The 13,646-nt window shown below is 37.9% G+C and overlaps 1 protein-coding gene across 2 annotated transcripts in view; it reads left to right on the top strand.

The window, feature by feature from the left end:
- LOC149063633 (V-type proton ATPase 116 kDa subunit a 1-like) overlaps window positions 1–13,646 on the top strand; it is a 92,994-nt gene that overhangs the window by 42,122 nt on the left and 37,226 nt on the right. For both annotated transcript variants that reach the window (XM_089255778.1, XM_089255779.1), the window contains 3 exons: window positions 4,952–5,091; window positions 7,970–8,103; window positions 11,680–11,770. In XM_089255778.1, the coding sequence (XP_089111904.1) occupies window positions 4,952–5,091; window positions 7,970–8,103; window positions 11,680–11,770 (365 nt within the window). The remainder of the gene's footprint in view (window positions 1–4,951; window positions 5,092–7,969; window positions 8,104–11,679; window positions 11,771–13,646) is intronic.

The raw sequence follows: 13,646 nt of genomic DNA, 5'->3' as shown, positions 1-13,646 counted from the left end.
GAGACCTTTTTGAAAATGAGACCAAGCATTCTATTCGATTTTTTGACAACCGCTGAACAATGTTCAGAAAACTTAAGTCGCTCGTCAATGAGAATTCCCAAATCGGTGACTCTAGTTGCATCCGGGATAGTGACACCATTCAACTCGTAAGAGAACCGTGGGTTGTTCGAACCAAAATGAGCGACCATGCACTTATCTACGCTAAACGTCATGCTCCATTCATTTGCCCATGCTGCAATCTTGTTTAAGTTGGTCTGGAGCAACTCCCTATCGCTTTCATTCCCGATTACCCCCATTAGCTTCACATCATCCGCGAATTTGCTAGTAATTCCATCGATACCCTGATCGAGTTTATCGATAAAAAGTGAAAAAAGTATGGGGCCAAGGACACTTCCCTGAGGAACTCCACTTGTGACGTCTCTCCAACCAGAGAATTCCCCGTTCACCATAACTCGTTGCGACCTATCTCTTAACCACGATTCTATCCAATTCAGCAAGTTGCCCCCTATTCCAATCTCGTGTAAACGCTTCAAGAGTTTGCCATGTTGGACCCGATCGAATGCCTTCTGGAAATCAAGGTAAACAACGTCGACATTTTTGCTCTTACCCAAAGCCTTAGTCACGTAATCATAGAAGCAAAGGAGGTTAGTTACACATGACTTCCCCTTCCTGAACCCATGCTGATTATCCGACAATACATTATTCTCGTCTATCCACTTCACAAACTGCCTTTTGATGATAATTTCCAAAATTTTCGAGAGGGAGCTCGTCAAACTCACTGGACGATAATTAGACACCACTTCTCTACTACCCTTCTTAAATATCGGAACAACGTTAGCCAGTTTCCAATCTCTCGGGACGATACCCTCAGCAACACTACTCCTGTATATCTGTGCGACTGGCCCCAACAATTCATTAGCACCTTCCCTGAGAACCCTGGGATAGATATCATCTGGTCCTGGTGCTTTGCTTGCACATACATTTCTGAGAAGATTTAGGACCTCCACGTCTTCCACTTGAATATCGTTGAGCGTTTTATTACCCCATGCAACACCCGTATATCGAATATCATTATCTCCATTAAAAACCGACGCGAAAAAGTCATTGAAAGCACTACACATGCCTACATTGCTCTCTACTTTTGAGCCTCCTATCGAGAGGGGGCCAACTGTCCCCTTACATCCATTATTGACGTATCGAAAAAATGATTTTGGGTCAGAGCCAATGTTATCTGCCAACCTAGATTCAACTTGCTTTTTACTATCCCTTATCGCTTTCTTCAACAGTCTTCTTTTATCAGTAAACAATGATAGGTCACCTCGTCCACTTTTATACTCTCTGAATGCTCTTTTCTTTTCAAGATAAAGGTTCCGCACGCTATCCGTGCCTACCTACGAACCTTTACCGTTTTATACGTGAAAAGAAATTTCAACTGTTTTAATCCAGGGGTATTCAACCTATCAAACATTGTGCGAAAAACCAGAACTCTCCACGAAGCCCACGGGCGAACAAATCCGGCAATTAACAACGGCTTAATTTGGCGTACAATGGGCCAACGGGAACCCGGTAAAATCAGAGGGCCAAAATAATTGAAAACATTTTATTAGTTTGAAGTTATTTCCTTTTTTTCAGTTTAAGTCAATTTTGAAATGATTTTTACGGTATGTAAATAATGAAAATGAGAGAATTTTCATCATTTATTAGTAATTCACCAATTTTATAATGTAAAAAAATATACAGAAGGGCCACGTGTGCGTGTGTGTGAGAGAGAGACAAACACACACACACACACACAATGAGATCTGGTCAAAATTTTCGGCATTCAGAATGCAAATTGGTTATCGGGTGTTTCTAATCAAGTGGGGGCCAAAAAAGACCCCACGAAACCCCTTCGCCAGGGGTAGGGCCAAATTTGGCAAAGTGGGAGGAGCCAACTGCCCTGGGCTGAAAAATTTAGGGGAGGGGAGGGAGCAGTTTTAGGTGACGGTCCTTCGCAAAATTTTCGAATTTCAAAGTTCAGGGGGGCATAAAAATCATGTTTGTCCCGGGTGGCTAAAATACTAGTTGCTGCCCTGCCCCGAGATGAGGGTATCATGCTGTTGAGATGGTCCTGGTCAGGGCTTCCTTCAATAAATAAACTAGCTAGGGCAATGCGTACGACCTCGAGTATTTTGGAGCCATCATGGCTTCTACAAGGGTACCAGCCCTGGTGCTCGGAACGACTGTGCATAATTTTTGTTGTGCATACTTTATAATGCAATGTGGGGGTCAAAAAAAGTCATTTGGCAAAACAATTTACAAATCTGGTGATCAATTTGCCTATATAGTGATCAAATTTATTGCGTAATTATGTAATAACAAGGTTATAACATTAATCCATTATGAAATTAATTCATTTTCAAAAATCCCACCACAGTCCGCTGGGGAAGAATTTAACTTTCGTTGGTTGTGTGGTGCGTAACTGGCCGTTATAAAAATGATACGTCACAAAAGTTCAAAATGTTATATACATTTAATATTCTGACTATCCTAAAACGGAAAACACTTTTTGACATTAGTTTTTCACAAGGAATCATGCGTGTAATTATCGGCCAGTCGATAGTTTTACCACCCCGTATATATATATATATATGGGGGTCATTATATCGAGGGAGCGATGACCGCATATACATATATATATATTTATTCAGGCTTTGACAGTAACATATGTACTGTCAAAGCCTGAAGTTGGCCACTTCGCGAGCTGGTCAGCCCAGTGGACCCGGCCAATGTCCGAATTACGGGCTTTCACTAGGCCCTACATGCCGATCCCTAGATATGGATCACTAAGATGTCGATATTCAGATTCCTTTGACTGTTAGAGTTGCCGCAGCTAACCATAAGAATTGTGATTAGCTATAGCTAATTATAAATGGCCATAATTGTCACAAAAAATACTCCAATGCGGCGATAACCTCGAACCATAGGCATAGATATAGGGATATATAGAGATACACACAAAAGGCTGGCCAAAGCCCGTATTTCGGACATTGGAAGGGGTCTAGTCAGTTTGCGAAGTAGGCAATTTCGGGCTTTGGCAGTAACATATAAACCGTTATTCTCCTCTCTGTGCTAAATCCCCCAGCTCCCACTGTGGGGCCATGGGAGCTGGACCCCCAAGATCAACACTGCCGTGTGCACGGGTTCAAAGGGTTCTGTCTATAGTGCAGTACAAAATGATTGTGGGGGGGGGGGAAATGATAAAAAGTGGGGAATATCCATGAATAAGGAACTAACTATCACACACATCTTCAATAGCGTGGATTTGGTAATCTGCAAATTCTTCCTTAAGACCAACTTAGAGGTTGAATTTTAAGAAATTTTTTTGGGAGTCTCAACAGTACAAAATAAAACTACTGACAGAATTTTATGAATCCCGACAGAAATCGCGAAGTGCGACTTCTACGGCGAAATTAAAATTTAAACATTTATTTGATCACAATTTATCATTCTCATCGTCGCCCCAACGCCCCTCGCCGCGAGAAATTCAAATCCCGACAGAAATCGCGAAATGCGGCTTATACGGCGAAATTAAAATTTGAAAATTTATTTCATCACAATTTATCATTCTCATCGTCGCCCCTCGCCGCGAGAAATTCAAATCCCAACAGAAATCGCGAAGTGCGGATTATACGGCGAAATTAAAATTTGAAAATTTATTTCATCACAATTTATCATTCTCATCGTCGCCCCTCGCCGCGAGAAATTCAAATCCCGACAGAAATCGCGAAGTGCGGATTATACGGCGAAATTAAAATTGGAAAATTTATTTCATCACAATTTATCATTCTCATCGTCGCCCCCTCGCCACGAGAAATTCAAATCCCGACAGAAATCGCGAAGTGCGGCTTATACGGCGAAATTGAATTTTTAAATTCGACCGTGTCTGGATTTTGACTTTTCGGGATTTCGTCTGTCGGCATTGTGACTTGTCTGGATTATGACCCACACACCTGTGAGACACATGCAAAAATGTGTGTTTCTTTCATTTACCGACTGACTGGTGGCAGGAACAATTTTCTTAAGGTTCTCGCTAATCTCCTTCCATCTGGTACATTGAATCTGACAGGCACACCTTGTTCAACTGGTTTTATGTCAAATTCGTGGTTTTTTTTTTTGCAGAAACTGTTTTTTCTTCTATTTGCACCTTTAATAATGATGTTCATCACTTAGCGGTTGTACAAATGAACTTAATTTGATGTTTATTATGTTTTTTAATGTGTGCCCATCATGCACATTGCACCCAATGGAATGTTAGCTATGGCTGGGAATCAATTAAAATTTTTAACTGATTAAACAAAAAAAATGTAATATTGGTAGCTAGCTATGTAATATTAATTGATACTATAAAAATATATTTTATTCAATTCCCCCATCTATTCACTGGAAGTAAACAAAATATAGGAATACAATTTTAAGGTCTCGCACTTGGAGCAATTGAATATGCTGAAAACATATTTGTCCAATTCTGGATTTTCTTGACTTGGATGTTGCCGTTGCTGAAGAAAATTAGTTATTTTAAGTTTTTCACTGTTTTTGAAACTACTTTCAGTTCTAGTGTTGTTGTTTTCCTTAGACTTAAACTGAATGATAAATAGAATCGTATTCATATCTAGAAAAATGTAACAAAATAAATATCTCTTATGCTGTTTATATAGCTCTAAAAGTATATCATATTCCTACGCATTTGGTAGCACACTGGAAGAGGACAAGGTTGAGCAACATGCCAAGAAATTCAGAATTTTCTGGCAAAGAATTCCATTTATTATTATTATTATTATTATATAAGCTGATTCATTTATTTACAGTTTGTGGAATACATATTCAAGATAAGCCTATCTTATTTTTAAAAATACTCGTACATTTTTGTAAATAATTTTTTTCTTCCAAATTAATTGATTCTTTCTTTCAGCACCATACACAATCATCACTTTTCCATTCTTATTCGCTGTCATGTTTGGGGACTGTGGACATGGATTATTAATGGCTGCATTTGCTCTATGGATGGTCATTAGTGAGAAAAAGTTCATGAATCAGAAGAGTGATAATGAGGTGAGTTTTTCCATAGATGTTTTCATACACATATCAAGAAAAAACTTGTGTTTTAATTTTTAACATTCAATTGTTCTCTTATTTTTTATCGCCACTCTCATCATTTACTGACTGACTGATCATAAAATATCTCTTTCAGCATGGGAGTTATGATTTTACAGATAATTTAATATTTGGATTGGAAGTTACACAATTAACCCTTACTACCCATCCTTAATATTCATCATATAAATATGCTGACTTTTGTTTACAATAAACATTCGATTATCCAGCATTCACAGAGACATGTTGAGTAATCCAAATCATCAGATAACCTAGAGGAAAGATTATCAGTGGAGTTTTTTTTAAATTCATGAACATTGAACAATAAGTGCATGCACGAAACTCGATTGCTGCACAGTGTTGGTCAACTGAAGTTGGTTTTCTGCAGTTTTCAAACTTAGATATGCGAATACGAGCTGGCCTCCCATTTGAAGAAGTCCCTCCACTTGGAGCAGGCCATGACTCTTCAACACCATACTTAGGCTACCTTAAATATTTAGGCTTTAATATTTAATCTTACATGCGCTTCGTATACATTCGTCTATGGAATTTCTAATGAATTGACACATGCCAAAATATGTGTTCTGAGTGTATGTGTTGCCCTAACATTATATGTTGATGAGTTGTCATGTTTATGCTGCCATCTGTCTTCCAATTTCTGAAGTAAAGATTGAAATGCTTGAATTTTTCATGTTATGTCAGTATCATATTGTAGGTCTGCCTATCTCTGCGGAGAGACTTTTTCAAATGGGGGACTGGCTCGTAATCATACTTAGGCTACATAACATGAAAATTTAGACATCTGCTATTTTCAGTTCAACATTTTGAAGACAGGTGGCAGCACTAGAACACAAAACTATCGTTACTCTGAATATTCTAGGGAAATGCATTTACAATGCATATGCATGTAACTAAACTGCTGGTCAGAACTGTAAGCAGAGGTGATAAAACTCACCAAAACAAACAACTTTCGCCATACAATGTGGAGTTGGAAAAGAAGCGCACCGCTTGCTTTTTGACCCAGTGTGCAACGATTTTCTAGTGACACATTGTGCTCTGGATATTTCAGTCGTTCTGCAGTAGGAATTAACAAAATAAATGAAACTAAAAAATAATAAATTAACGTTCGGTCCGTAAGACAAAGAAATATCATCTACTGACCTTCACTTTGTTATTTTCGAACAAAGCTTTTGATGAGACTTGGTCAGCTGACCTTCCAACCTACACCATCTGGCTGTTAAGAGGTTACAGCGCTACCATCTCATTTGCATTTTCCACCATTCAGAATGATCAAGACTTATTTGATGGCAACAGTTTTACAATCTCATGTGGTGAAATCCATTCCGATGCCAAACATGACAGTCAAGGCTGTCCTGTGCTATAACATGACACTGATAAAGAAACAATGTCTGAAATAACAATTCGTTACAAGTGGATGATAAAAGGTCACCTTTCGCAGAACCCGTCGTATGTCGGCATATGCAGCAATATTTGAATGTGAAGAAGGTTGATATGCACCTTATTTACAGGGCTGCAAACAGCAATGTCAAAGAAGCTGTAAGACTTCATCAGGAGTGATTTCCCAACAGAGTGGTACCAGATCAGAGAACATTTCAATGCTTGCACAGGCAACTCATGGAGATGGACTTGCTCCTCTCCCAGAAACATGACACTGGTCGATTAAGGAGTGTGAAAATGGTAAATCAGATCAAGACAATCCTTGATGCAGTGGATGACCAGCCTGAACAAAGCATGCGAGCAAGGTGCTGACCATGTGACAGTATGGTATGTGTTGTGTGAAGGAAGGTTACAGCCCCTACCATCTCCAACAGTTCCAGGCTTTAAATGGGAAGTCAGAGGATGGGTGAAACACATAAAAGGTTAAATTTGATATCTCAGTACATATATAATCGAACCCTAGTAGAAAAAATAATGCATCTAAAATGGGCATGTTATTTGAATGGTTTTCTAATTTAAAGTATGTTCCTATAACCTTAGTTCATGAGTTATTTGTATTGCAACTGACTTTTCACCCTGTGTACGTTTATATATGCAAGGGGGTATGTTAATGGGCCGACGAACTCAGAGGGTTGTTAGTAGGCATCAAGAGGAACAAAAATAGCAAATGGTGTTGCAGACCACGGAGAGAGGGTGAAAATGCGAAAAACGCAAATTGATGTTACACAACCAAGGAGATGGATTGAACGCGTAGGACCAGTTGCTTTCCTCCACATTCACTGGATCTCAATCTGTGGGACTTTTTCCTATGAGGTCGCCTTAAATTGCTCTTTTATGCGATGCCTGTGGACACACCAGAGGATCTCATGCATGGATTGTCGTCACTGTGGCAGACATCAAAAGCATACCTGGTATCTTTGAGCGCTTCCGGGAATCGTTTTTACATTTTTGTAGACTGTGCAATGATGTCAGTAGCCGCCACCTCCAACAACTCTTGTAATAATTAATCAAATGAATCTTTTTGTAGTTATTATTGTACTTTTTGTTGTTCCAGCGTGACGTCAAAACCTGCATGAGTTTTTTGAGATTTCCACCCTCTAAACGGGGTTTGTGACACCATGTTCCATTGCAACTTTTGTTCCTCTTGATGTCTACTAACAACCCTCTGAGTTTGAACTAAAATAGTGTGATGTACATAAGTTAAAAAATCACTATAATTGTTTATTTAACAATATTTACTTAATTATGGAAATATTAAAGTATCAGTTTTCTTGCAAAATAATTCAAAGAAAATCTCTTAAATATTTTGTTTTTCAATTGAAACTGTTATTAAAAAAAATTCAATCAGTCTTTTGTTTTAATAAATTTCTAACAACAGATTTGGACTACCATCTTTGGTGGACGTTACATTGTCTTGCTGATGGGAATATTTTCAATGTATACTGGGTTGATCTACAATGATGCCTATTCCAAATCTCTAAATATATTTGGATCTAGTTGGTTGTTCAAGGAGTAAGTTCCTTTCATTCCCTTTATTTTTCTTAGTTGTTTTCTGTCATGAATATCTATTGCTGATCACTATTTTTTTTCTGAGTTATTACTGATATGTATATATACTAGGGGACTCTGCCCCCCCCCCGCCTTTGGCGGCCAACCCCCCCCCCCCCCCAACATCTCTTCACAACATATCTTGTTTATTTCGTCCCACTTCATCAGTGTGCGATGGAAAGGGACGTGTGAAAGTACCAGCTTACTGCAAAAGCGAATTTTAATAAAAATAATAATAAAGCAACAAAAAACAAATGAGATTCATCAAGTACCCCCCAGAAAACTTCCCCGCTGGGGTCCCCAGATTCAATTTGCTGAATTTTAGTGGGGCCCCACACTGGATATCTCTCGGCCATCCACTGTTACAAATTCTACAATGTTAAACAACGAAAAAGAATCAGATTCAACCAGGGCCCCAAAATGAAACCTGTAAACATGGGGCCCTCGACTTGGAAGCTTGTCGGTCATCGCCCGCTGCGAGTGCCATGAAAAATTTTCACTTGTATTCGTTTTGCCAACGAATAAAATCCAGGCCCACCCATGCAACGACCCGTGACCGAATTCGCAAATTTCATGGGGGCCCCAGACTGGCTTTTTCTTGGGCTTCCGCTGTTGCAAATTCTACAACAGAAAAGAATGAGATTCATCCAGGGCCCTCAAAATGAAACCTGTAAACATGGGGTCCCCGACTTGGAAGCTTGTCGGCCATTCCCCGGTGCGAGTGCCATGAAAAATTTTCATTTGTATTCATTTCACCAACGAATAAAGTCCAAACCCACCCACGCAACTACCCGTGACCGAATTCACAAATTTTATGGGGCCCCCAGACTGGATATATATTTTGCTTCCGCTATCGCAAATTTTTCAACTTTAAAGCAGCAAGAAAACAATGAGATCCATCAAAGGCCCCTGGAAATGGAAACTTTTAACTTATACGTGTAATCCCCCCCCCCCCGGGTACCCCAACCCTGTGTGTTGGGAGCACTGATGTTGTATGTATATTATACATATACATACCTCTCGGCATGACCCGCCCCCCCTACAAGGGCAGTGCTGACAGGGGTCACAATGATTCTTATCACTTTTTGATTTTTCACACTATAAATTAACCACAGAAGGGCCCCTGAAAAGCTGGTTTGGGGGGCTCGACATCTAAATTCCAACCTAAGGGCTCTGCTGTAGGATGTAGAAGCCTCTCGGTACATGCACATAACATGGTCCCGATGGGTCAAATGGTCCCGATATATGCTAGAGTTAAATGAATATTTGACCCAAAATCGTAACCGACTTCCGTAACACAAAAACGTAACAGATTTCCGTCACCCATTTCTGTAACATAAAATCGTCACTAATTTTGATTGCTTAGAAACAGTTTGAAAACAGTTGCTTAGAAAAACAACCCTTTTCAAGTTTGTGATTTTATATTATAGAGTAGATTCCCCCCACTCAAGTTTATTTGATACTTGCTTAGTCATATGGTTTGATCTTTGGATCTGCCACCATGCTCTCTCTAGTGGTTGCTGAATACACCACAGTCTAATTTTCATTTACAACAACTTTCCAGCACATTGTGTTCTTTTCAAACAGTGTAGCTGCTGTCTGGACCACACAGATCATTGTTTTGCGTATTAGTTAGTGGGCCTAATAATGTGTCTTGACTGTGCATTGCGAATGAAAAATGTTTTAATGACTCAGGGGAACCCTGTTTATACAACTTTCACTCACAAACATCTTAAAAAAATTACATATCCCAATAGTCATACAAAATATTATGAAATTCAATATGTTTTTCGGCATTTCCATCTCTTTTATGTACAAAAAAATCATTTCAATCATACTTGAGAAGAAGAAAAAAATTTTTTAATATCGCATTTCAAATCTCTTGGAGAAAAAAAATTAGCTGAACATTACCTTTACTTATAAGTGACGTTTAAACATAAGTTTATATAAAAATTTTGCTACACAGCCAGCTGTGAAGCACCACAACAAAAGAAAATTCTGTAGGAAATGATCAAAAGAATTGATACTGTGTGTGTGCACCGTATATTCAGGGCTACAACTAGAAAAAAAAATTGACTCAGCAAATATCCATCTTGGTACCCATTCTTGTAATTTTGAATGAGCAAAACTAAACTTAGTTCCTTCCTGGTCCAGTATCTGGGTTACCAGATCTCTCTTCTTTAGTTGTGGCCTTGCTTATGTCTCTTATTGGCAGACCTGTACTCTCCAAGTTCTTACAATGGACTTATTCTCATTTCCTCTGGGGGATAACTCTAAAAACACGGGGAGAAAAAAATTCTGAAAGAACATACGGTTGTCTTTTAACCAGTCAACTGTCCAATTAATTTCTCAGAGCGTTACCCACAGTGCCCACTTTTTTTTGAAGATGCATGCTTTTTTCCTTTTTTTTCCTTTTCTTGGAAGTTTGAAATATTAAAATATTTTTTTATAGCATGTTTTTTTATAGCTTGAATGTGTCGAGGCATAATATGACACCCCAAAAGTAGGGAGGGGCGGTCATAATGTCCTGTGACTAAAAAAAATTCAGTTAAGGGATTTATGTGGAGCCATAGTAGTTGAACCTTTGCTAAAAGATATATGAGTAATAAAGCAGATGCATCTTCGCAAGGGAGTTGGAAATTGAAACAAAAACGATGGGGATGCAGCTTTGCAAAGCATGACAAAGATAATAGTAATAATAATCTCAGACCTTAAAATATAATTGTCAACTCCATCTAGTGATGAGATAATAAAATAGAAGGATGGCTGTACAGAGATGGCAGCACATGTATGACAAATTATTTTGTCATATCTATGTGAAAAAGGCAGAAAAGTCTGTGTGCCGGCAAATGCCGTAGTAGGCAACACCATTACGTATATCAGCGACGACAAATGCCATCTTAACCACTTGACTGGTGAAAAAGACCAAAAAAAGTCTGCGCGTCGGCAAATGCTGTCGTAGGCACCAACATTACGTATGGCAGCGACGGCAAATGCTGTCGTAACCACTTGACTGGTTAAACAATTGAAACTGTTTCGTTGGGGCGTGGTGCATCTGTGTATTCTCATTCTCAGAAATAAATGATAAACAAATCACTTAATTTTCCGCTCTAAATTGCCATTAGCCAGTTCAATGGCTATTTTCGTATGTGTCAACAATCACCTGAAATTTTATGGCTTTTGCAGTGACAATATTCAAGAACTGTTTCATCAACACTTTTTCACTGTCTATAAAGATTACTCATTTTGTGGATATAAATGACATTTTTAAAAAAGATTTGTAGTTTGAGACGAAGTGGAAATGGAGAATAAGTGAAGTTTCGCATTAAGTAAATGAAATATTTTAACATTAAAATGTATAGAAATCGATTGCGACTAAAACCAAATGCCCTATAAACATGAAATTTGTATACCTGAAAGAGGTATAAAGGAGGTTCTACTGTATATTATTAGCAAATGGGGGGGGGGAGAGTAATATCATTAACAAAACAGTGAGTGCAGAATATATTAACTGTTGCTTTTTATTTATTTTCAATTTAGCATTTCGAATGTGTCAGCAGAAAATATAATTAACATAATTCCAAATGCAACAACGTTTATTGGCTATTCTTATCCATTTGGAATAGATCCAGTGAGTCAAAATATTATTTAATTCCTTGTTTGTTTTGTTGTTCTATTTTATATTGTATAAGTTGATACATTCGACACTCTGTATAACGACCCCATGTTATAGTAACCATCCCATTACAACAACCTGTAGAATAAGTCCCAAATGTTTTCATAGAATGACTATCATATGTGGCTTACTTTCGATATAACTACCCTCACAATATGCAGTCAGTTTTCAATGGGACGAAGGGGGTCATTATATCGAGCATCGACTGTATAACTTTTATAAAAACATGAAAGTTTTCACTGTAGTATCATTCAGGTCCATGAAGAGGTGGCATCCAACAAAAATAGCTCAAAATACAGGAAATCAAAAACACCACACACCTGTTTTGAGGCTGATATAGCCCTTCAGTGAAAAAAAAATTGAAAGGAAGAAAAAAAAGAAAAATGGTCTCTCTCTCTTATATAACTTGGAACCGCTTGCTAAAGTTAAAAATTTTGTCGCATGGTCAATGATGGCAGAGGAAGTGATGGTGTTTTTTATTTTTCACTGAAAAAGTTGCTCAAAATGGCTGCATGGTGTTTCTAATTTTTTGTATTTTGGGCTATTTTCATTGAATGCTGTCTCTCCTGACTGCGTGAAAGGTACATTGAATGCCGCGCTTAATGTAGTCATATCAGGACTCTGCATTTCTGATTACAATACCCCATTGATAACTAACAAAAGAAATCCCGAAACAAATGATATGGTCATATGTCCTGTTTGATTGAAATGGGTATATGGAAATGGGACAACTCAGTCTTTCTTTTCCACATAACCGGTTGCACATAGTTCAATAGTACAGTTTTCTTTTTTCAATTTTTCTAAAAAAGGATTTTTTGCTTTAAGCTAAAATCCTACATTCATTATTATTATTCCATCGTAATGAGAAATTTAAATAGCACTCCCTAAGGTGTTTTACGAATTACAATAATATTTTACGTGTATGGTTCCTTCCATAGATCCCCTGCGACAGGCTTTTGGCCAAAAACTCTATTAATCTGAAAGAAACTGACCAAGAACTGAAGAAAGGAGCCTTTTTTCACATTAAATTTATCTCCACTATATATATAGGCCATTGCAAAAGCAACTTTATACTTACAGGGCTATAGCAGCTACTATTCCTCAAATAGGGCATTGTGAACAGAGTATATGGAAATGTTTATAAACAGGGGGGGGGGGGGGTACACTTTCTGACCTCCTACATAACCTTGCAGGTTTACAATGATAACTTATAGGGAAAAATGAGTCTGGTTCAACCTTAGCTTCAAAATGCACAAAAAAACCTTTCAACGAAAAAAAAAATTTGTAACAAATATCAAAAACCTGATAACTATGAACAAATTTTTTTCCCATGTTTGGTCTGTTCCATACTTTGCAAAAGTGATGACACTACCTAGATGATAGCAATAAATGCAATTCTAGTAAGTGTAGGGTCACCAGGTTTGAAAACTGAGAAATGAAGACATCTGTGTGCTCACCCTTGGTAATGTCACTTTCCCCAATTTTTACAACAGATGCTGCCACTATAGTGACAAAAACGAATCCTTAAAAATTTTAGGCAAGGCAAAGAAAAGACAGTAGGATGATTTCATTTATTTCATTTTATATTATAATTTTGGAATTGAAACACATCTCAAAGTTTTGGCCGTGCTAGAAATTATGAGTAATTATGAGTTTGAGCAAAAAAAAAAGAATAAAATAAGGATAGAAGAGAGGGATTTTTTTTATCCAAGAAAAAACCTTGTCATTTGCTTTATTTATTTCCACTCAAGTTTTTCTTCCTTTCAATAGCTTTGCTTATATAAATTGCCATAGGAATCAGCATTGAGTGTTGCTTGGATCCTATTTTCTT

The sequence above is a fragment of the Pholcus phalangioides genome, unplaced genomic scaffold (assembly GCF_987345545.1).
Source record: "Pholcus phalangioides strain wild (caught in Gottingen) unplaced genomic scaffold, Ppha-v1.0 ptg000172l_1, whole genome shotgun sequence".
NCBI lineage: Eukaryota > Metazoa > Arthropoda > Arachnida > Araneae > Pholcidae > Pholcus > Pholcus phalangioides.
The sequence above is the reverse complement of the archived record's forward strand: the minus strand, read 5'-3'. Positions and strand labels throughout refer to the sequence as shown.